The 23891-nt window shown below is 32.4% G+C and overlaps 7 protein-coding genes across 7 annotated transcripts; 3 read left to right on the top strand and 4 right to left on the bottom strand.

Moving 5' to 3' along the window:
* The first annotated feature begins 7583 nt into the window (after nt 1-7583).
* On the top strand, nt 7584-8247 carry LOC133789070 (auxin-induced protein 15A-like). Its single transcript, XM_062226792.1, has one exon. The coding sequence runs from the start codon at nt 7668-7670 to the stop codon at nt 7947-7949; it is 282 nt and encodes a 93-aa protein (XP_062082776.1). The 5' UTR covers nt 7584-7667; the 3' UTR covers nt 7950-8247.
* A 346-nt stretch (nt 8248-8593) lies between these two features.
* On the bottom strand, nt 8594-9135 carry LOC133789069 (auxin-responsive protein SAUR21-like). Its single transcript, XM_062226790.1, has one exon. The coding sequence runs from the start codon at nt 9040-9042 to the stop codon at nt 8746-8748; it is 297 nt and encodes a 98-aa protein (XP_062082774.1). The 5' UTR covers nt 9043-9135; the 3' UTR covers nt 8594-8745.
* Nucleotides 9136-13537: 4402 nt separating this feature from the next.
* Nucleotides 13538-14464, bottom strand: LOC133792542 (putative disease resistance RPP13-like protein 1). Its single transcript, XM_062230450.1, has 3 exons — nt 14132-14464; nt 13933-14025; nt 13538-13822 (listed from the first exon to the last, which is right to left on the bottom strand). The coding sequence occupies exons 1-3, from the start codon at nt 14462-14464 to the stop codon at nt 13538-13540; spliced, it is 711 nt and encodes a 236-aa protein (XP_062086434.1).
* Nucleotides 14465-14911: 447 nt separating this feature from the next.
* Nucleotides 14912-15436, bottom strand: LOC133789068 (auxin-responsive protein SAUR21-like). Its single transcript, XM_062226789.1, has one exon. The coding sequence runs from the start codon at nt 15349-15351 to the stop codon at nt 15055-15057; it is 297 nt and encodes a 98-aa protein (XP_062082773.1). The 5' UTR covers nt 15352-15436; the 3' UTR covers nt 14912-15054.
* Nucleotides 15437-17179: 1743 nt separating this feature from the next.
* Nucleotides 17180-17458, top strand: LOC133792544 (auxin-induced protein 15A-like). The gene has a single exon (XM_062230451.1). It carries the CDS (start codon nt 17180-17182, stop codon nt 17456-17458), a length of 279 nt encoding a protein of 92 aa, XP_062086435.1.
* Nucleotides 17459-21266: 3808 nt separating this feature from the next.
* LOC133789071 (auxin-induced protein 15A-like) lies at nt 21267-21815 on the top strand. The gene has a single exon (XM_062226793.1). The coding sequence runs from the start codon at nt 21349-21351 to the stop codon at nt 21628-21630; it is 282 nt and encodes a 93-aa protein (XP_062082777.1). The 5' UTR covers nt 21267-21348; the 3' UTR covers nt 21631-21815.
* Nucleotides 21816-22275: 460 nt separating this feature from the next.
* Nucleotides 22276-22941, bottom strand: LOC133789067 (auxin-responsive protein SAUR22-like). The gene has a single exon (XM_062226788.1). It carries the CDS (start codon nt 22707-22709, stop codon nt 22413-22415), a length of 297 nt encoding a protein of 98 aa, XP_062082772.1. The 5' UTR covers nt 22710-22941; the 3' UTR covers nt 22276-22412.
* Between the last annotated feature and the right edge of the window lie 950 nt (nt 22942-23891).

Consider the following 23891-nt stretch of genomic DNA (forward strand, 5'->3'; position numbering starts at 1 on the left):
GAATGCCCTTTATTTGGATATTTGAAATATGATATATGTTTGGTGGCATGGCTTACTTGTGTATGGCACTGACTTATTAGTCAGAATCGGCAATGGTGTTAGATCCATCTGTGAAGCTGTGATTTACTAGTCAAGTTCACAATGGGTTGAACACTGGTCGTGTTTTACTGACCTAAGAGTAAAAAATGGCATAGCGTCATGAACGTTGAGCCAAATGAAGATTAGATCTAATCGATATCAGCGTTGAATGACTCATACGGGGTATTATTGCTGGACCGACCTGAAGGTCGATGAAAATTATAAGCACTTGCCTAGTCTAAGACTATATACTAGAGCCAGGGCCTAAGGCCTAGGTGACTGCTTGTCACATGGCTAGGAGGGTATGGGACCTCCAAGATGGACTTATTAGTCATCTAATCGAGATAGACTTATCAGTCATCTGACCGAGATGGACTTATCAGTCATCTAATCGAGATAGACTATCATTCATCTGACTGAGATGGACTTATTAGTCATCTGATCGAGATGGACTTATCAGTCATCTGACCGAGATGGACTTATTAGTCATCTGACCGAGATAGACTTATCAGTCATCTATCTTTTATTCAGGGCTATCAGCCCGACATGGTTACTGGAACCACCAGTGTTAAATCACTTATCTGATTGAGACTGACTTGATAGTCGTCCATTCAGGAGGGCAGGATTCTTTATCCTGGATGCCCATTGCTACGTGGTTTTTCTTGCCTGCTTGGCTAGGTCTATATCTGCTAGGCGTGTGCCTTATGATTTGATGACATGTTATTACTGTTCATGAGCATATTGAGTTTTCTTGCTGGGCTTCAGCTCACGGGTGCTATGTGGTGCAGGTAAAGGCAAAAGAAAGCTAGACCATCCTTGAGTTGGAGAGCTTAGGTGACGATGTGTACATATGCAGCTGCTCGACCACCACGGCCGAGGTTTGAAGAGGAACTAGGGTTAAACCCTGTTTTGCCGCTTAGATCGGCCTGTTGTAAATATTTTCTTGTAATAGACTCTGAAATTATATTTTTGGGATCTCAATGTATATAGTAAACGTGTTGGGGTTTTATGCCCTAATTAAAACCCAAATTATTTGTAATCTCATTTTATTATCAATAAAAGAATAGAAATCATTTTTTGACTTGGTTAATCACTTTGCTCACATGTTTTATTTTCATGATTATTTGTTTAATATAAACTTCTATTAAATCCCGAGCATATAGCTAATCTTATTTATAGTGACGTAATCACAGTGGAATATAAATAAGATTATATGTTCAAAATAAGTTAGTCCTAAGATTAGTAAGTGCACCGGATTTACACTGACTTGCCAATCTACGATATGATCTACTTACACATTACAATGTTATGTTCTTTCCAGAACATTAGCAAAGTAGATAAGATCAGATGTATTTGTTACATCGGACAGAACCGATATTGACAGTTGATAAGATAAGTAAACATACCGTTATTATCTATTCTAGTCATATCATATAGTTGACCATAGGTCAATTCAATCTCAATTCTGAGTGGTTAGTATTCTAACTGATTGTATTATTTGAGTTCTTTGACTTGTTCGTTACCAGCTTACCCTACGGACTAGCCCATACTTACATCTTGGGAACTCGGTAGTATAATTGAGTGGGAGTGTTAATCATAGATATGAACATCTATAGCTTCTGATGAAGAAGTGAAATGATAGTTTCCTTTTAGTTTGGTTCAAGGTGTTAAATGATAGAGATCTCATTTCAGTAATTAAATTAGTTTACTGAAATATCATTTACAAGGAACTAAGTGTTTTAAGGATAAAATACAATGAGGGGTAAAACGGTATTTTAGTCCTATCTCATTGTAGACCGTCTATAGAGGATTGAGTGACAATTATGGTTGTAACAATGGATAATTAATAGCGTATCTATATTTGTAATGGAGCGTTCTATGAATTTAAGAGTGCAATTCCAAGTCTATAGTGGAGTCACGAGGAATTAATAAGTTAGTAAATTTATTTGTTAGATTTATGATAACTTATTGGAGCTTGATTTCATAGGCCCATGGTCCCCATTGTACCTTGGATAAAATCATCTAGATAGTCTCAATTAATTGATTTAATCATCAATTAGAATTATCAAAGTTGACCAGGTCAATTTTGGATAGTTTCACAGAGTTGTGTAATTTTGAGAAGAAAAGAGAAATTATGGCAGATTTATTAATTAAGATAAATTGGTATCTAAATTAATAAATAAGTTTAAATCAAGGTTCAAATTATAAATAATTAATTTGATAAAGGATTTAAATAATTATTTAATTAATTAAATCAATAGAAAATAATATAGGCCTTGATTTTAAGTCCAATGGGCTTATAATCAAATGGGAAACTTCACGGGCCTATAGCCCATGATAATTTCGACCTAGGGCTTCAAAATGGCTGTTATTTTATTGATTTTTTAATTAAATTAAATGGCCTAATTGAGTCTATAAAAGGAGTGTTTATAGAGAAGTCAAAAGAAGGGTTTTTGATAAGTCAGATTTTCTGATAGTTTTATATTCTCTCTAAACACAAGTCCTTTTCTAAGCCTCTTTGTTATTTTCTCTTCTTCTCTCTATATCTATCTCATGTGTTGAGAGAGAATTGCCCACACTAGTCTAGGTGGTTCTAAGAATACATTGGAAGATCGTGAAGAAAATAGAAGATCGGTTCAGTTTCTTGATAATACTCTGCGACAGAGAGGATACAAGAGATAGAGAAACTGAAGGAAGGACTCTTAATTCCGCTGCGTATACTGTAAGTATTATATTATTTGTTTCTCTTTGAATTCAATTTTAGAAACATGTTTTAGGCTATCTCGTATTAATTTGTTTAATATTATATATACATGAAAATAAATAAAGATCCTGTATAAGTTTAATCCAACAAAACGTTCTAATGAAACGTTATCTTAACCAAAAATTTTAATCCCTAAACCGCTAATCATACTTAGTTACACAATTTTGGCCAAATGACTTGATTAGCGAGTTTAGCACTGTTTACAAGGTACACCGTAACGGTTCCTGGAGTTAGGGCGTTACAATAAGTAAGCTGGAAGATTTTGAAAACTTAATTCAAGTGAACCTCTAAGAAGGTTGATTGCAATTTTTTTCCCCTTCCAAGCTTTCCAATATGTTATTGGCAAGTGATTGTTCTGCATAATCGTCATTATTGCTTTTGGCTTCTGTGTCTCTTTTTGACCATAAAAACTTGACCTCACGACATTAGCAACTACTGCAACACTTGCTTGGCGATGCTTTCTTTTCCGGCTAATAAGGGAACAAGTGTGAGTGTTACAATAAGTTCATATTGAGAAACGCTCTGAGTTGGTAACTTCTACTACACGCACTGCCCAATTGCATGACTTGTCAATGCATTTTGTCACATATAATGACTTGGTGGATTTATTAATTTCCATCTCAAAGCAAGCCTTTATTGCAATATTGTTCAACTTAGTTTTTACCTCATCTTTGTTCTTGAATTCTTGACCAATTGCCAAATCTGACCCATCTGGGAAACTAAATGTGTCTTCACTAGAGACTTGATTTTGTTCATCATGGTGGTCCAACGAATCATAGTAGTTCAGTGGGTCAATGTAATTTGGAGTTGGAGACGATGATGTTGTCCTTTTGTTAAGAAGGTCCACAGGTTCACAACCTAGATTAACACCACTTTCGCCCGGTGCAGAAGCAGCATCACAAATATTATTTTCAAAGTAGAATTCACGGTCAAAGTAATCATCTACTAAACTTTGTTCATTTTCTTTCATGTTGCATTCAACTTCCATGTCACATATATCTTCCCTCTTAATGAGCTCCACACGTAGTGCAACTCTACGATTGTTCTCGCCACAATCCAAAAGATAAGCTGCAAGACATTCACCCCCTCGTAAAATGAGTGGTGGCATATTTTCTCCTACAATGATAGGTAAGTAACTTATTTTCAATTCGATATCATTTTGATTCACCCCAATCTTCTTATACAATTTCTCCAATAACACCTCAAAAGTAATATTGGAGTCATCAACAATGGTAGATATAACTTCCTTATTCTTTGGTGACCATTTATACAACCCTTGCTCATCCTTCCATTCCCCATCATATTGAGCATAGATTACCACTCGAGTCATTCCTGTAACGAGAATAGATTATTAACATTAGAAAATATATTTAATGTTAAAATTATAATTAATAAGTTTAAAATTAAAAATACAAATCTCAACCAAGTCTAGTTACGCTCTACTAGTATCTTAACCCACTATAGTTGAGCAACAATTGAGCTCTACTAATATCTCAACCAGTTATAGTTGAGCAATAGTTGAGCTCTACTAGTATCTCAACCAACTATAGTTGAGCAACAGTTGAGCTCTACTGCTAGAAATAACATATAGATTGAATTTAATCTTTTTTTTTTACAAAGAATGTAATCTCTCTTTTTGACAAAAATGTTGATGGAACAATTTTATAGATTACAAATATAAATCTCAACCAAGTTCAGTTGAGCTCTACTAGTATCTTAACCAGCTATAGTAAAACAACAGTCGAGCTCTACCATTATCTCAAACATCTCTACCTAGTTGAGCTCGATTGTACCAAGGCAAGAACTAAGCAATATCATCTTTTTCATGGGTTTCACTTTGCAAAATCACTATTTTTAACTCAAAACCCACAAAATGGTGATGATATGGGTAGCATTATAATTTAATTGTTATTTTTACCACATATTTATGAAGAAACAAACTTGTAAGCAAACAAAATGCAAATATTTAGTTCTAACATTCAAATCAAGAAAGATTCGGAATTTAAAATACTAATATCGACCAAATCCAGTTAACCTCAACTACTATCTAAACCATCAATAATTGAGCAACAGTTGAGCTCTACTAGTATCTCAACCATGTTTGGTCGAGCTCTATTGTAACTGTCTTCTCGACTTAACACAGTCGAACTCAACTGTACACATTCGAGATCTGCGTTTCATCTTCTTCACGAGTTTCATTTCGAAAAATGCCATTTTCAACTTAAAAACCACAAAATGGTTATAATATGGCTAACAAGGTACTTTTATTGTTATTTTTACCACATATATATGAAAAAATAAACATCTAAGCAAACAAAATACAACTTTCTTTGTTTTTACATTCAAATAAAAAATTAAAAATTAGGGTTTCTCATTTACTTACCTTAATGTAATCACTTTTTTCCAACAATGTCTCTGAAATCAGTATGTAAGTGTGTCACAAAATAATCTTTCTATACATTTGGAGATATTTGATAGGATTTGAAGAGATTTTGAAGAAAAAATGGTGGATGAAGGAATGATGGGGGGCTGAACATGTTTTTGTTTTTTTAATTTTTTTTTTCAAATCTGATTTTTTATTATTTTAATTAAAAAAAATATAAAAATAAAAGGACATTATTGGAATATAAAAGTTTCATTAAAGGAGGAGGTTAGTGTAGCTAAATTTTGAAAAATGAAGGTTGCATAGCTAACATAAAAACTTGTTAAGGTTATTTAGCTCAAAAATCCAAAAATGTCGGTGATAACTTGTTGGAAAAGATTAAAGTTCAATAAAATATCGGGTTCCTTCAAATTTCGAGATTTCTCCCATCTTTCGACTGAAAAATCAATTTTTTCCTCCTTGGTTTCTTAAGAAGAGATTTGGAATGAACAAGCCTAAGATTGTTGATATAAATGGCTAATCTTCCATACTAGAAAACAAGGTTGAGACTTTTGGGTCCATCATTTTCTTTCGTGTAAAAAAAAGTTGAAAGAATTAGTATTTTCACCACTAATTTCCTAAAATTTGTATTAAAAAAAATGAAATGTACTTTTTTTTGCATGACAGGTGTTGTTTTGATTTTGTTTAGTTGCTTTACAACTTTTTTTGAAAATTACTGTTTGAAAATCTTTATTTTTTTGCAGGGCAGGTGTTGTTTTGATTTTGTTAGTTGCTCTGCAACTTTTTTTTTGAAAATTACTGTTTGAAAATCTTTATTTTTGTATTAGTTAGAATATAATCTTTTTGGACTATGTTTAACACTTGTACACTAAAAATCCTAATGGAGGATTCTCCGCTCCGCTGCACCCAAAAAAGGACACATTGGTGCACCCCATTGATGTTTTTGGCTCAGAAAGTATTTTCGATGAATTTTTGTTATGACTGTGTACATTTTACTTATTTAGAACATCCTGCAAATTTTCAGAAAATAAATTTCAAACAGATTACCTTCTACGCGCATAAAAAAATAGTCAAGTGTGCAACAAACTATTTGAATTTTGTTTTCTATACTGTAAATTATTTAGAAGTTTCCGAAAATTTACAGGATGCTCTAAATAACTACAATATACACGGCCATAAAAAAAATTTGCGCCGAAAATACTTCCCGAGCCAAACACTTTATGGGGTACACCGGAGAACTCCCAAAAACTAATTGTTATAAGAGACAAGGGAAAAACAAAATGCAGCCACTTTGATTTGTGACTTGACACAACAAATTGCATAACAAAGTTAAGGTTAGACTTCTTACAATTCATCACAAAAATGTAAAGATAAACCATTTTTTAATGCAACTCTCAAGAGATTCCCAGGCCACTTTCTGAGATTTACCATTCCATTCAAGCATGAAGCAACATCGACAAATATGTGTTCTATCCATATCCAAAATCTTAAATTTATCACTTGGGACATTTACTTGGGTATATAGTCGTACAGAGATCAAGAAGCCTTGGATTGTTTTTTTTAGAAAAATCTGGGCAACTTTGGGTTTAGCGGCATAGGCAATACTAGGACTAAGATTGTTACAGCATGTATGGATGCAGCATGGTAAGAGACATAATTATTTGAAACATCACTTGATCTTGTCCTTAAGTTCCATCTTAAAACCAATTTGGTGCTACTGAAACTAATTTTATGTTCCTAAGAAAAGGAGATACCCACTTGTGTGTCAATATAAAAGCCTAAGATTGTTGATATAAGTGAAACAGGGTTGAGACTTTTGGTCCAAAAAAAAAAGTTGAAACTTTACACCCCATATTAGCCTAATCAATAACCAGTTTTTTTTTTAACATTCAATGATAAGCAGGGAGGGAATACAATTATAATGAATGACAGTATGTCCCACAATACAGAAATAACCAATGAAAGAGCATAATTTGTTTTTAAATGAAGGGATGTTTAAATTTTGATATGAAAATGGGATTTCATGGCTATGGGACATGCCTACTAATTTTGTGTTCTGAGTTGATGTTGTAGGGCTCTTATGAAGAAGTGCAAGAAAGTTCCACCGATGTGAATTAAGTACGTACTTTATTTGAATTCAAACTATCCAGCCAGGACCTTACTTTTGAATAATTAATGATATGAAGAAAAACCATACCATGTGATTGATCAAGGACTATTCTTCTTACCAAAGACCCCATACCATTAATTGCCTTTCTAGTCTTTAGTCCTCAGCACCATTCATTTCTCTCACATTCTATCAAGTGTGTTGGCTATATATACTCATAACATTAGGATTCAGTACCACAAGTCCTCACATTCTCAACTCTCAAAGTTTTCCTTTGCAGTACCTTGAGATCTCCTAGTTTTCCCATTCTTCTCCTTGTTGTTCACTTTGCAATAATGGGTTTTCGTTTTTCCAGTGTAGTTCATGCTAAGCAACTCATTAAGAGGTCCTTTTCTAATAGTAAAAATGTCCCAAAAGGCTATTTTGCAGTGTATGTTGGAGAAAGAAGAATGAAGAGATTTGTGATCCCTGTGGCATACTTGAATCAGCCTTCATTTCAAGAGTTGCTGAGTCAAGCTGAAGAGGAATTTGGATTTGATCATCCAATGGGAGCTCTTACAATTCCCTGCAGAGAAAATGAATTCGCCGATCTTATTTCTCGGTTGAATGCCTATTGATTATTGATGAATACACACACTGATAGAAGATATTCACAGACAAAAATTATTGTAGCTACAAATTTTTTTTGTTGGCAAACAATTCCAACATCATATTACCATGTATATATTTTTTCCTTAGGGACTGAAAAATAAAATCCCTAAGAATGATATAAATGAATTCTTTACTTCAAATATTTTATTGAAGTTTCTGTCCATGTAGATTCTGAAGTAGTCTCCTTGTCTATTTGCAAAGATATGTTTATAGACACACTTGACTTAGTCTTCATGACTATATATAATTTTTTGATCATTTCTATTCATGACTCGTTAACTCTAATCGACATTCTATAATTCCATAACTAAATCTATTTTCTTTTTTTTCTTCTTAAAATTTGAATATTTTTATCAAGTAATTATCAGAGAAATGAAAGCTAAGTTGATTAGTATCAAAGAAGGTAGAAGGATCCATTAAAATCAGTGCCTTATTTAGGCAGCAATTATTTATCTCAGTTATAATTTTATATGTTTATGACTCAGTAATATTAATTGTTGTAGTTGATTCTAAATTCTTCTCAAATGAAGACCAGTGTGCTTTGAAGTTGGCAAGGACAGAGACATTGATTAGAAAAAGATATAGCAGAAAGAAAATTGGAATTCAACAGAAAAGGGAACAAATGTTAATCAAATGAGTAATTTCTATTCACTAGTTTGTTAATTAGTCAAAAAAATTATCTTTTTTCAAAGAAAAAAGGTAAAAGTATATGATCTACAATATTGAGTATCTGTGAACCTATGTCAGTGCTACAAATTACAGTCAATTCAACTGTGAGGTGATATCAATGAAGATGTCTTCTCTGCATGGAATTGTGAGTCCACCCATCGGATGCTCATATCCGAATTCTTCTTCTGCCATGCTTAGCAAGTCTTGAAAAGCAGGCTCATTTAGGTACGAAAGAGGTACAACATAGCGCTTCTTCTGATCTTCTCCAACATAGACAGCAAAGTATCCTTTTGGAATGGTTGAAGACTTCAAAGTTGCTTCCCTATTGCCTGAAAGTGATCTTTGGAGAGTCTTCTTACCCTGAACAAAACCAGACAATCCAAATGCCATGTTGATCTTCCTTTGTGTTTTTCTTTGGAAGAAGTGTTAAAGTTCACAAAAATATTTTGTAGTAGAGAATGTGACGACTTGGTGGTGATTCAGTTTGTGTGGTTATGTACCTTTATATATAGATGAATCAATTTTTGGAATGCATACATATCTAAAGCTTCTAAATAAGTGGTGCTGAAGACATGTGCAAGAGACATAAGCATTTGAAGTTCGCATGGCTTTGTCTTCCAAGTCATATGTGAAAGTTTAGCTGTAGATGAGACATTTATACATGTGATCCGTCTAACCATAGAGCCCACTTGTGCTATTAGATTTGCAGCAAAGAAAAACAATTGTGAAACATATATGATGAACTAGCACATCATCCTCCTTTTTCCTTCTTTATAATTCAACCAGTAAGAGCGAGAAAGTTATGAAGACAAATCCAGCTACTCATTTGTTAATCCAGCTACTCATTTCCTTCCACTTTTATTTGTTAATTTAAAAAAATACAGATCTCAACTTTAAGTATGGATTAGCAGAAAGACAATACCATGTGATTGCTCAAGGTCTATGCTTCTTACTATACCCCATCCAACTACTTGGCTCTTTAGTGTTCACTACTCATTTAGATAAAGGAATATATACATATATATATATATATTTACTAAATCATTTCCTTGCAAGGACATTGATTTTACAGAAACGTAATTGGGTTCCTTAGCATTTTTCTTAAATCTCTTTCTTTCCTATGCAAAAAAGACACACTTATCCATCTTATTTCTCAGTTGAATGCCAAATTATGAGACAAATTGGATGGCAACAATGCCAGTACAATGTAAATATTTGTCCTTAGAATGATACAAATGAATGTTGCATTTCTTTTCTTGGAATGGATTATTTGGTATTTTTTCTTAAAGACTATGGTATAGAATTCTCTCCATTTTCTCATTCTATAATAAGATCAGCTGCTCAATGTTGCGTAAAAAGGACTCGATGTCCTCTTTCCTCTCCCCAATTCTTGTGAGTGCTGCTATTTACAATTCTGAGAACTGAGTCTTCTTCCATACTTAGTAGTTCTTGAAACAAAGACAATACGTAAGGCTTCTTTTGATCTTCACCAAAATAGATTGTAAAGTAGCCTTTTGGAATGTTTGTAGTCTTCAAAGTTGCTTCTTTAACATTGGAAAGTGACTCCTGACGGGCTTCTTGCCATGGACAAAATATTTTTTAGTAGAGAATGTGAGAACTTGATGATTGAGCTTTGTGGTAATGTGCCTGTATATATAGATGAATGGTTCTAAACCAATAAATTTGGCTTTGTCTTCTGACTCATACATGGACACTTGGTGGTTTTGACTGTGACATACATAGACATCAAACCAGGTGAACAACCTACAAGGAAACCCCACTTGAAACATATGATATGCAGCAAAGAGAAACCATTTTGGAACATATCTGATCACCTAATGCATCCTCCAACTAACAATGTTTTTCTCTTGTGGCTTTCAAATAAGTCGACTTTCAACTTTGAATCAATAATAATGAGCTGGAAGACACAACCATGTGATTGCTCAAAGATTATGCCACTCACTAGACCCCATCTCCTTAATCAGCACCATTCATTTCCACACAACAGAGTTATCTTCTCTACATTTCTCATCAAGGGTATTGATTATATATACTCATAAGATTGAGTTCTTTAGCACCTCAACTCCTCACATTCTCAAGTACTAGAGCTTTCTTTTGCAGAACTTTGAGATCTCTCTCTTTGCTTACATTTTCATCTTTCTTCTTCGTTTCGAGACTTCAACAATCATGGGTTTTCGTTTTCCTGGCATAGTTCATGCTAAGCAACTTATTCAGAGTCCTTTTTCTAGAATCATCCTTCGTTCCAAGAATTGTTGTGTCAAGCTGAAGAAGAATTCGGATTTGATCATCCAATGGGTGCTCTAACAATTCCCTGCAGTGAAGATGCTTTCAACAATCTTATTTCTAGCTTCAATTTCTGATGCTGAGTGTAGATAGATGCTAACTACTGACAAAACTGATTGTTACAATTTTGTATGGCAAACAATGCCAATACCATCACCATGTAAATATTTTTCCTTAGTCACTGAAATGAAAATGTCCCTGAGAATGATACAAATGAAACCACTAAAGATTTTCTTCAATGAATTGTGTTATTTATGTTTTAATCTCTTTATATTAAGATCGAGAATCCTTGTCCTTATTCTTGTTATGTATTGGTCTGCAAAATAGTACTGTAAAATTACGAAGTTGGCCCTTCAAAATAGTCATTAATTTTAGTTTTGAGTAGTCAGACCAAACAGATCAAAGAGCAACTCAGGACTGTTATGACACATTTTTCAAAATATAAAGAAGTGTGACAGCACAGTTAGAAGTTATTATTTCACCAGCTGATTTGGATTAAGCAGAGAACAAATTTTGGTTCTACTCTTTGACAAAGCTGTCTCTTTATTATTGGTAGAAACTGCTTGTCAAATAAAGGCCATTGAGTTTTGAAGTTGACATAGACAGAAACATTGATTAGAAGAAGATTGCAGCAAGAAAAATGGAATTACATACATATATAGCTGAATTCGACTGAAAGCAGAACAAGTATTGATCAAGTATTGGACAAGAAGACACATATATAGCTGTGGCTTGCCAACTTTCCCACTTTCAAATCCAGATTCGTTGTGTTTACATGAACTTTTTTTTGGCTTCGGTTCCAAACTTGCATTCTCTCACTCATAATATGTCTAAAGCAAAATCTGTTTAAAGGAGACTTGTTTAGTACCCTAAACAAAATTGTATCAAAAAGTTTAAACCATTGAGTATGCAAGACGATAAAATTATAAGAAAACAACAAGGCAAGCTATTAAACTTTAAATCAATCCAAAAATTCTCAGCAATAATTTTCTACCTAATAAAAAAGCTATTTCATTTTGTTTAAACAAAACAACACTACTTGTATTAATAATATAGTTCATAATACAAGAAATGATAGAGTGTACAATAGCAGTAACACAAAAAAAAAATATGGAGAAATAAAATAAAAATACAATTCCTTTCCCTGATCAAATCAATATGAAAAAGAGGCTTGATGATTTATGTGAAATACAAGAGTAATAATACTATGATGTAGATTTTTGGAATAGTTTTGAGAATGAACAATTGACATACAGACAGCATTGAATGAATAGCAGCTGGTACAATAAAAAAAAGAGAAGAAATACCTCAAGAGATCATTGCAGCATGCATTTAATGGAAGACTTTTGCATCAATGTGTTCAATCTTATGCCAATAGCCAAGGATGTAAGGGAAGTAAGTTGCTGAAAGGCCTTGCTGTTCGGGGTTTCAAGGTTGCTAGAGTTCCAAATGTCAAGTTTAGTCATAGTTTTAGGGAGGATCCCCTCCTCGAGGAAAGAATCATCATCCCAACCAGAGATATTTATGTACTCCAAAGAGGAGAGTCTTTGCAGATCCCATTGCTTACAGTTCTCAAAAAGTTTTTTGGAGCTACATAGACAGAGAAACCTTATTTTCGAGTGTGAACTCCAGCTAAAAGCGACTCTAATACTGGACAGTTATCTATACGAATGGTGGCAATAGAGGGAGGGGATGTAATGGTCTGTTGTGTTCTCAGGAAGCAGAACCACCATTTGCTCACAATTACATTTTATGGGATGTTCCAAGGATGGAAGATAACCAGGTAAACCAACACTAAGCTTTGGACAGTTCATCAGTACAAGTCTTTTTAGAAGAGGGAATATTTTACCACCTTGCATAGCTTCATTACTAAATGACCAATATTTCCACACCAACATATTTTCAATCCTTAACACTTCTAGACAGCTGAATTGAGGACCTTTGTCATGAATCTCATCACCTTTTGAGATCACTCTATCACATCCATCGGTAATGAGAGATTTGAGAAAGGCTAGTTGTCCAACATGTGGTAAAATACAACAATTTTTACAATTGCTTATCTTGATTGATACTAAATTAGAAACTGCAAAGTCTCTAATCCAGTGTGAGAATGTTGTACCTCTATAATTGTCAATCTCAAGATGTTTCAAGTTTGTATGGGGTCGAAGTGCATCAAGTATATCCTTTTCTTTTTGAGAATAATCAGCCACAAAAGTATCAACATTCCATCTCAAATTTAGTTTCGAAAGTCCCTTCTTACCCTTCAAATTAGCCTCAGAAGCCTCAGCTACATCAATAATATTTTCCAGTCCCGAAATGCAATGTAGATGTTCCAGCTCTGCTACCCTTTTCATTTTAATTCCTTCATTAATGTGCCTATCACTCAAAACCACATTTGATAAGAATTGCAAGTGTTTCATCTGATTAATTTGTTGTGGCATCTCTTTTGTTAGAGAAAATATCTCATATGGAAAGTGTGTGAATATATTCAACCATTTATAAGAGAATGAGTTACTCCACTCATCACCAATTGGTTTTGAGATGGAACCTCATACTTATTACCATGCACTCTATTCTATTTCTAAACCACTTTCCACATTCTAATATCTTTCAAAAGTACACCTTCAATGTCTAGATATCGCAAGTTTATTAAACTTCCCATGTTCTTTGGTAATAGAGAAGGCTTCTTACGCCATGACAACAGTAAAGTCTGTAAATTGTACAAAGTACAAATTGAATAAGGTAACTTTTTAATTTCTGTATAAGACAAGTCCAAGTACCTTAACTGCTTTAGATTGCAAATTGAATCGGGCACCTTCTTCATTGAAGATTCACTTAAGGAAAGTACACTTGATTGAACAACTTCCTGTTCTAAGCAATATATCATTTTTGTACAGCTCTTCCCATGTGTCACTGCTGAGATTTGATTGCTAAGGGAAGACCTTTGCACTTATCTACAATTTTTCTACCATTTACTTGAAGATCTTGGTAGTCATTGAGGTCAACATTATTTCCAAAAGCATGTTCAGTGAATAATTTCCAACAATCTTCATTTGACAAAGTTTGCAGCTGATGATTCGAGAGAACTCCTCAAAATGTCCCAAAGAGAATAAGTCTCATTCCAAACATCGTCAAGAACAAAGAGAAACTTCTTCCCTTTCAATGCTTAGATCACAAGTATCTTGCTGGCGCTGCTCCTAGATTGAACATCTTCAAGCTTAGATCGAAGAGCTTCATAGTCAATCCTATCCACCAAGTCATCAGCTTCATGAATCACATCTTGAAGCTTGAAAAGCCACATCCTGACCTCCTCGTTTCGAAGTTGTTTGTTCTCAGCATCGATCAGCAGTGCATTAGCTGACAACAACATAGTGTTCAACTCATCAAGCTGGTCCAGAATGAGTTTCTTTCCATGGAACAACTGGGGTATACCCTCAGAAGTCAATCGCTGAAACAGGACCTGAAGCGAAGCAGAGAGTAAAGCACCAGCAACAAGTTCAGCAGCCATATTGATATGGAATTTCGATTTGGAGACGGTGCAACAAGGGAATGACGATCAAGAATGAAGCCACATAATAAAGTCAAATAGATAGAAAATTGCAGGATTTTTCTTAAGGAGCACGGTATTGTTTGTTTAATTATCTGTTTAAACGTGTTTAGAAGATACACGTGTAATGAGCATGTTTTGTTTTATATATATATATATATATATATATGTGTGTGTAGTAAAATCAGTAGCTCAATGTTTCAATAAAAATTTCAATTATATTAAAAGAACTGAAATGAATTGATTTTGTGAAGATGTGGAGTGTTGTTAGAGACTGTCTATGTATCCATCTTATTTGATTCTAAATTCTTCTAAAAAATGAGCTTTGAAGTTGGCAAAGGCAGAGACCAAGATTATAAAAAGATGTAACATCAAAAAAATGGAATTCAGCCGAAAAGAGAACATGTATTAATCAAATGAGTAATTTCTATTTACTAGTTTCTCAGAGAGTCAAAAAAACTCCCTTTTCTCTAAGAAAAAAAGGGTAAAAGTATATGATATACAAAATTGTGCTTCTGTCAATCTATGTCAATGCTACATAGTACAATCAATCAATTCAACAGAGATGTGATATCAATGAAGATGTCTTCTCTGCATGGAATTGTGAGTCCACCCATTGGATGCTCATATCCGAATTCTTCTTCTGCCATACTCAGCAAGTCTTGAAATGCAGGCTCATTTAGGTACGAAAGAGGTACTACATAACGCTTCTTCTGATCTTCTCCAACATAGACAGCAAAGCAGCCTTTTGGAATGGTTGCAGACTTCAAAGTTGCTTCTTTGTTGCCTGAAAGCGATCTTCGGAGAGCCTTCTTGCCCTGAACAAAGCCAGACAATCCGAATGCCATGTTGATCTTTCTGTGTTTTTCTTAAGAAGAAGTATTTGAGTTCACAGAAGTATTTGGAACAAAGTGATGCGAGGACTTGATGATTCAGTTTGTGTGGTTATGTACCTTTATATATAGATGATTCAATTTTTGGAATGCATACATATCTAAGGCTTCTAAATAAGTGGTGCTGAAGACATTTGGGAAGGTTTGACAAATTTGCAAGAGACATAAGCATTTGAAGTTCACATGGTTTTGTCTTCCAAATCATATATGAAAGTTTAGCTGTAACTAAGACATTTACACATATGATCTGTCTAACCATTACCAAGAGAACAAACAACAACAGAACCCATTTGTGCTATAAGATTTGCAACAAAGAAAAACCATTGTGAAACATATGTGATGAACTAGCTCATCATCCTTTTTCTTAATTTCATTTTTTATTCAACCAACAAGAGAAAGAAAGTTATGTAGACTAATCCAGCTACTTATTTCCACCTTTCATTGTTAATTTCCTTAAAAAAATTCTTTAAAAAAACAGATCCATGTGATTTGTCAAGGACTATGCTTCTTACTAGACCCCATCCAACTACTTGCCTCTTTAGTCTTCACTATTAATTTGGATAAAGGAATATATATGTATAGAAACATAATTTGGATATCTTTCTTTCCCAGTTGCAAAACAGGCACGTACGTACATCCATTTTATTTCTCAGTTGAATGCCATATTATGATATAAACAAAATGGATGACAAAAAATGTAAATATTTGTCCTTAGGATGGCCAGAAAAGAAAAGTTCCAAGAATGATGCAAATGAATGCTATTGCATTTCTTTTTCTTGAATGGATTATTTAATTGAAGTTGAAGTCTTTTTTCTTCTTGACTTCAGTATAGAAATCTTCTACATTTTCTTATTCCATCATAAGATTAATATTGCATAGTAAGAATCTTAATGTCCTCTTTCCTCTCTCCAATTCTTCTTGACTTCAGTGTTTACAGTTCTTAGAACTGAGATCAAAGAAGATATCATCTCTGCAAGGAATTGTAATTTCACCCATCTAATTTTCATATCTGAATTCTTCTTCTTTCACACTTAGTAGTTCTTTCACACTCTTCTTTTAATCTTCCCCAACATACAGACTGCAAAGTAGCCTTTTGGAATGTTTGTAGTCTTCAAAGCTGCTTCTTTAACATTGGAAAATGACCTCTTGACAGGCTTCTTGCCATCGACAAAACTAGGTAATTCAAATGCCATGTTGACCTTTCTTTCTGAGTTTTCTTTTTAGATAACAAATGATTTTTCAACAAACAATGTGAGAACTTGATGATTGAGTGTTTTGGTAATGTGCCTGTATATATAGATGAATGGTTCTCTGGCATACTCAAGCAATTGGGTATTTGAATCTTCACATGGCTTTGTCTTCTGACTCATACATGAACACTTTGTTGTGACTGTGACATTTGTATAGACATTACCAGGTGAACAACCTACAAGGGAACCCCACTTGAAACATATGATATGTGGTCAACTAATGTATCCTTCAACTAACAATGTTTTCATTTCGTGGTTTATAACTTTGATTCAATAATAAAGAGTAGGAAGACACAACCATGTGATGCCATTAATTGCAGCTTCAGTCTCCACCATTCATTTCCACACAACGAGATATCTATTCTACAATTATCATCAAGGGTATTGATTATATATATACTCATAAGATTGGGTTCTTCAGTATCTCAACTCCTCACATTTTCAAGTACTAGAGCTTTCTTTTTGAGTACTTTGAGAGCTCTCTCTTTGCTTACATTTTCTTCCTTCTTCTGCCTTTAGAGACTTCAACAATCATGGGCTTCCGTTTTCCTGGTGTAGTTCATGCTAAGCAACTTATTCAGAAGCCTTTTTCTAGTGCAAAAGATGTTCCAAAAGGCTATTTGGCAGTTTATGTTGGGAAGAACAAAATGACAAGATTTGTGATCCCTGTGTCGTACTTGAACCACCATTCATTCCAAGAGTTGCTATGTCGAGCTGAAGAAGAATTCGGATTTGATCATCCAATGGGCGCTCTAACAATTCCCTGCAGTGAAGAAGCTTTCATCAATCTTGTCTCTAGCTTAAATGTCTGATGAATGAGTATAGATAGATGCTAACTACTGACAAAACTTATTGTTACAATTTTGTATGGCAAAGAATGCCAATACCATCACCATGTAAATATTTTTCCTTGGGATTAAAATGAAATGTCCCTGAGAATGATACAAATGAAACTACTAATGCTTTTCTTGAATGAATTGTTTTATTTATGTATAATCTTTATATATTAAGATCTGAAAAACCAATAAAATTCAACCATTACAACAATATATACAATATGGGAATTTTTTTGTTTTAATAGTTCGTTTCTTCAATTAATAGAATATTCTAAATATTTAATAGAATATACTTTTTAAAACTAATTAAAAATAAATATTTAAGAATTATATTAATATAAATTCAAATTCGAGTGTTATAAAATATCATTATTATAATAATATATAATACAATACTAAATATTTAATAAATATATTAATATAAATTTAAATGTTATAAAATATTATTATGATAATAATATATAATTCTAATTTTTTTACAAATTATATTAATATGAATTCAAATATTATAAATATAACAGTATAATTAACCTGTTTTAATAATATAACCACTTTATATTTTAGTAATATTTATTTTTTTTATTAATTTTTTTTACAATTTTAACAATACAATTACTAAAATAATGTATTAAAATGACAGTGAGTAGTCATTTCTTGTATTAAACTTTTGTATAATCTATTACACTTTGCTATAATATTTATTTTGTTTATTAATTTTTTTTACAATCTTAATAATAATGCAAACCATATGTTTGTGAAAATGTCTCAATAAGCTAACTTTATTAAAGGACTTTTGAGTTATATAACCGTATGATTAACCAATTTTAATAATATAACCTCTTTATATTTGAGTAATATTTATTTTTTTATTAATTTTTTTTACAATTTTAATAATACAATTACTAAAATAGCCTTACCTTGAAAACCCTATATATATATATATATAATATCTTCTATCATTTTTGCAGGCCCCATTTTCACACTCCCATTTTTTTTCCATTCCTTGATTACAATATTAATAATACAATATTGACCTCATAATACAATTATCAAAGAATTGAAAAGAAGCAAAACAAAAAAGTATAGTAACTCCCCACTACCACGCCAAGGTACATTTCCCACTTTTTTGTTTTTGTTTTTTGTTTCGTTTTCTTTCAGCTTATATATATATATATATATATATCTTCTATATAATAAGTGTGTAGATAACGAAAATTCTTGGTTTTAACGGTTTTTTATTTTTTTAATGTTAACTTTAACAGAATATTCTTATATTTAACAGAATATTCTTATACTTAACGGTAGTTTGTAAACACTTAAACTTAAATAAAATAAAATAAATAATTAAAAAATTAAAATAGGATATTTTGGAGATATTTTACAATGATAATTATTTTAAAATAATAAATAATTAAACAAATTAAAATGAGATATTTTACAATGATAATTATTTAAAAATAATAAATAATTAAACAAATTAAAATATGATATTTTAAAAATATTTTACAATGATAATTATTTAAAAATAATAAAATTATACATTTTATAACTTAAATAAAATTTAATTAAACTTAAACTCACTTATTAGAATAATATCATATTAAACATATAATATAATCTACTATGAATTAGCAACAAATCATATATTTGTTTTTAAAAAAAATTAGCAAGAAACTTAAATTTAAAATCCATGTATAATATTTAATATTACATTAAACATATAATATATAATCTTTTGTTGTCACTCCTAAATTCAAAAACTAGAACACATATAAACTTAAACAAAAATAAATAAATTATTTAATTAATATAAGATATTTATTTAAAATTTATTTGACATTAATATAAATTTAATAAAAATAATTAATAAATTCTATAAATAAAACTAAACAAACGTGCATATTGCACGTTGCTTTTATCTAGTATATATATATATATATGAGTTGATTTCTTGGATTAAAATGACAGTGAGTAGCCATTTCTTGTATTAAACTTTTGTATAATTTATTACACTTTGCTATAATATTTATTTTGTTTATTAATTTTTTTTACAATCTTAATAATAATGCAAACCATATGTTTGTGAAAATGTCTCAACGAGCTAACTTTATTAAAGGACTTTTGAGTTATATAACCGCTTTATTAACTAGTTTTAATAATGTAACCTCTTTATATTTGAGTAATATTTATTTTTTTATTAATTTTTTTTACAATTTTAATAATACAATTACTAAAATAGCCTTACCCTGAAAACCCTATATATAAATATATAATATCTTCTATCATTTTCGCAGGCCCCATTTTCACACTCTCCTTTTTTTTCCATTCCTTGATTACAATATTAATAATACAATATTGACCTCATAATACAATTACCAAAGAATTGAAAAGAAGCAAAACAAAAAAGTATAGTGACTCCCACTACCACGCCAAGGTACATTTGTCACTTTTTTGTTTTTGTTTTTTTGTTTCGTTTTCTTTGAGCTTATATATATATATGGTTTGATTTCTTGGATTAAAATGACAGTGAGTAACCATTTTTTGTATTAAACTTTTGTATAATCTATTACACATTTTTTTTTTTGGAAAATCAGAAGAATTATATTAATCACAAAACAATTACAACCAAACGAGAGGTTAGAAACTAATTACAAAGCCTTGTATAAAGACTCAACCCAATCTTTGTCTATCCTGTTTAAGCTATTAGCTCTCATGAATTGAAACCTATTGCAAACTGAATATTGAATATTTTTTACAGTGGTCCCAAAGAACCGAATTCCTACTTTGCCATATAAAATACACCAAGGCAGATATGATACTCATGAAGATCTTCCTTCTCCCTTGAGACATCCTGTTCTTCTTTAACCTTTTCACTAAACAATTCAGGTCCTTACTCTGCATATTCCAGCCACTCCATCTTCCAATTTCATCCTTGACTTTCTTACTATAACAACAAGAAAAGAAAAGATGAACATGAGTTTCAGCATAAGCATCACAAACCATACACGAACAAGAATCTGCCACTCCAAACCGAGATAACCTATCTTTAGTGGGAAGTCTGAATCTCAGAGCTAACCAAACAATAACTCTGTGTTTAGGGATACAAAATTTATCCCAAACCCTTAAGTTCCATCTTAAAACCAATTTGGTGCTACTGAAACTAATTTTATGTTCCTAAGAAAAAGGAGATCCCCACTTGTGTGTCAATATACAAGCCTAAGATTGTTGATATAAGTGAAACAGAGTTGAGACTTTTGGTAAAAAAAAGTTGAAACTTTACACCCCATATTAGCCTAATCAATAACCAGTTTTTTTTTAACATTCAATGATAAGCAGGGAGGGAATACAATTATAATAAATAACAGTATGCCCCACAATACAGAAATAACCAATGAAAGAGCATAATTTGTTTTTAAATGAAGGATTGTTTAAATTTTGATATGAAAATGGGATTTCATGGCTATGGGACATGCCTACTAATTTTGTGTTCTGAGTTGATGTTGTAGGGCTCTTATGAAGAAGTGCAAGAAAGTTCCACTGATGTGAATTAAGTACGTACTTTATTTGAATTCAAACTATCCAGCCAGGACCTTACTTTTGAATAATTAATGATATGAAGAAAAACCATACCATGTGATTGATCAAGGACTATTCTTCTTACCAAGACCCCATACCATTAATTGCCTTTCTAGTCTTTAGTCCTCAGTACCATTCATTTCTCTCACATTCTATCAAGTGTGTTGGCTATATATACTCATAACATTAGAAACCGTAGTACCACAAGTCCTCACATTCTCAACTCTCAAAGTTTTTCTTTGCAGTACCTTGAGATCTCTTAGTTTTCCCATTTTGTTCACTTTCCAATAATGGGTTTTCGTTTTTCCAGTGTAGTTCATGCTAAGCAACTCATTAAGAGGTCTTTTTCTAATAGTAAAAATGTCCCAAAAGGCTATTTTGCAGTGTATGTTGGAGAAAGAAGAATGAAGAGATTTGTGATCCCTGTGGCATACTTGAACCAGCCTTCATTTCAAGAGTTGCTGAGTCAAGCTGAAGAGGAATTTGGATTTGATCATCCAATGGGAGCTCTTACAATTCCCTGCAGAGAAAATGAATTCGCCGATCTTATTTCTCGGTTGAATGCCTATTGATTATTGATGAGTACACACACTGATAGAAGATATTCACAGACAAAAATTATTGTAGCTACAAACTTTTTTCTTGGCAAACAATGCCAACATCATATTACCATGTATATATTTTTTCCTTAGGGACTGAAAAATAAAATCCCTAAGAATGATATAAATGAATTCTTTACTTCAAATATTTTATTGAAGATTCTGTCCATGTAGATTCTGCAGTAGTCTCCTTGTCTATTTGCAAAGATATGTTTATAGACACACTTGACTTAATCTTCAAGATTATATATAATTTTTTGATCATTTCTATTCATGACTCGTTCATTCTAATCGACTTTCTATAATTCCATAACTAAATCCATTTTCTTTTTTTTTTTCTTAAAATTTGAATTTTTTTTTATCAAGTAATTATCAGGGAATTGAAAGCTAAGTTGATTAGTATCATAGAAGGTAGAAGCATCCATTATAATCAGTGCCTTATTTAGGCAGCAATTATTGATCTCAGTTTTAAATTTATTAATATTAATTGTTGTAGTTGATTCTAAATTCTTCTCAAATGAAGGCCAGTGTGCTTTGAAGTTGGCAAGGACAGAGACATTGATTAGAAAAAGATATAGCAGAAAGAAAAATGGAATTCAACAGAAAAGGGAACAAATGTTAATCAAATGAGTAATTTCTATTCACTAGTTTGTTAACTAGTCAAAAAAATTATCTTTTTTCAAAGAAAAAAGGTAAAAGTATATGATCTACAATATTGAGTATCTGTGAATCTATGTCAGTGCTACAAATTACAGTCAATTCAACTGTGAGGTGATATCAATGAAGATGTCTTCTCTGCATGGAATTGTGAGTCCACCCATCGGATGCTCAAATCCGAATTCTTCTTCTGCCATGCTTAGCAAGTCTTGAAATGCAGGCTCATTTAGGTACGAAAGAGGTACTACATGGCGCTTCTTCTGATCTTCTCCAACATAGACAGCAAAGCAGCCTTTTGGAATGGCTGAAGACTTCAAAGTTGCTTCCCTATTGACTGAAAGTGATCTTCGGAGAGTCTTCTTACCTTGAACAAAACCAGACAATCCAAATGCCATGTTGATCTTCCTTTGTGTTTTTCTTTAGAAGAAGTGTTAGAGTTCACAAAAATATGTTGTAGTAGAGAATGTGAGGAATTGGTGGTGATTCAGTTTGTGTGGTTATGTACCTTTATATATAGATGAATCAATTTTTGGAATGCATACATATCTAAAGCTTCTAAATAAGTGGTGCTGAAGACATTTGTGAAGGTTTGACAAATTTGCAAGAGACATAAGCATTTGAAGTTCACATGGCTTTGTCTTCCAAGTCATATATTAAAGTTGAGACATTTATACATGTGATCTGTCTAACCATAGAGCCCACTTCTGCTATTAGATTTGCAACAAAGAAAAACCATTGTGAAACATATATGATGAACTAGTTCATCATCCTTCTTTTTCCTTCTTTATAATTCAACCAGTAAGAGCGAGAAAGTTATGAAGACAAATCCAGCTACTGGTTTCCACTTTTATTTGTTAATTTAAAAAAATACAGATCTCAAAAGCAGTACTTTTATTTTACAGTCAAAAGCCTCACTGCCCCTCAAAAGAACACTCTCCTAATCACCCTTGCAAGTGCTAAGTACATATAGTTCGAACTAGTATAACAGAATTCTGAGAACTTGTACGTGCCAAATATTTACAATTCTGAGAACTGAGTCTTCTTCCATACTTAGTAGTTCTTGAAACAAAAACAATACGTAAGGCTTCTTTTGATATTCACCAACATAGATTGCAAAGTAGCCTTATCCCTTTTGGAATGTTTGTAGTCTTCAAAGTTGCTCCTTTAACATTGGAAAGTGACTCCTGGCAGGCTTCTTGCCATGGACAAAATATTTTTTAATAGAGAATGTGAGAACTTGATGATTGAGCTTTGTGGTAATGTGCCTGTATATATAGATGAATGGTTCTCAAGCAATTAATTTGGTTGGGATTAGAAAAGAAACATAAGTATTTCAATCTTCACATGGCTTTGTCTTCTGACTCATACATGGACACTTGGTGGTTTTGACTGTGACATACATAGACATCAAACAACCTACAAGAAACCCCACTTGAAACATATGATATGCAGCAAAGAGAAACCATTTTGGAACATATCTGATCTAACAGTGTTTTTCTCTTGTGGCTTTCAAATAAGTCGACTTTCAACTTTGAATCAATAATAATGAGCTGGAAGACACAACCATGTGATTGCCC

The sequence above is a fragment of the Humulus lupulus genome, chromosome 7 (assembly GCF_963169125.1).
Source record: "Humulus lupulus chromosome 7, drHumLupu1.1, whole genome shotgun sequence".
Lineage (NCBI taxonomy): Eukaryota > Viridiplantae > Streptophyta > Magnoliopsida > Rosales > Cannabaceae > Humulus > Humulus lupulus.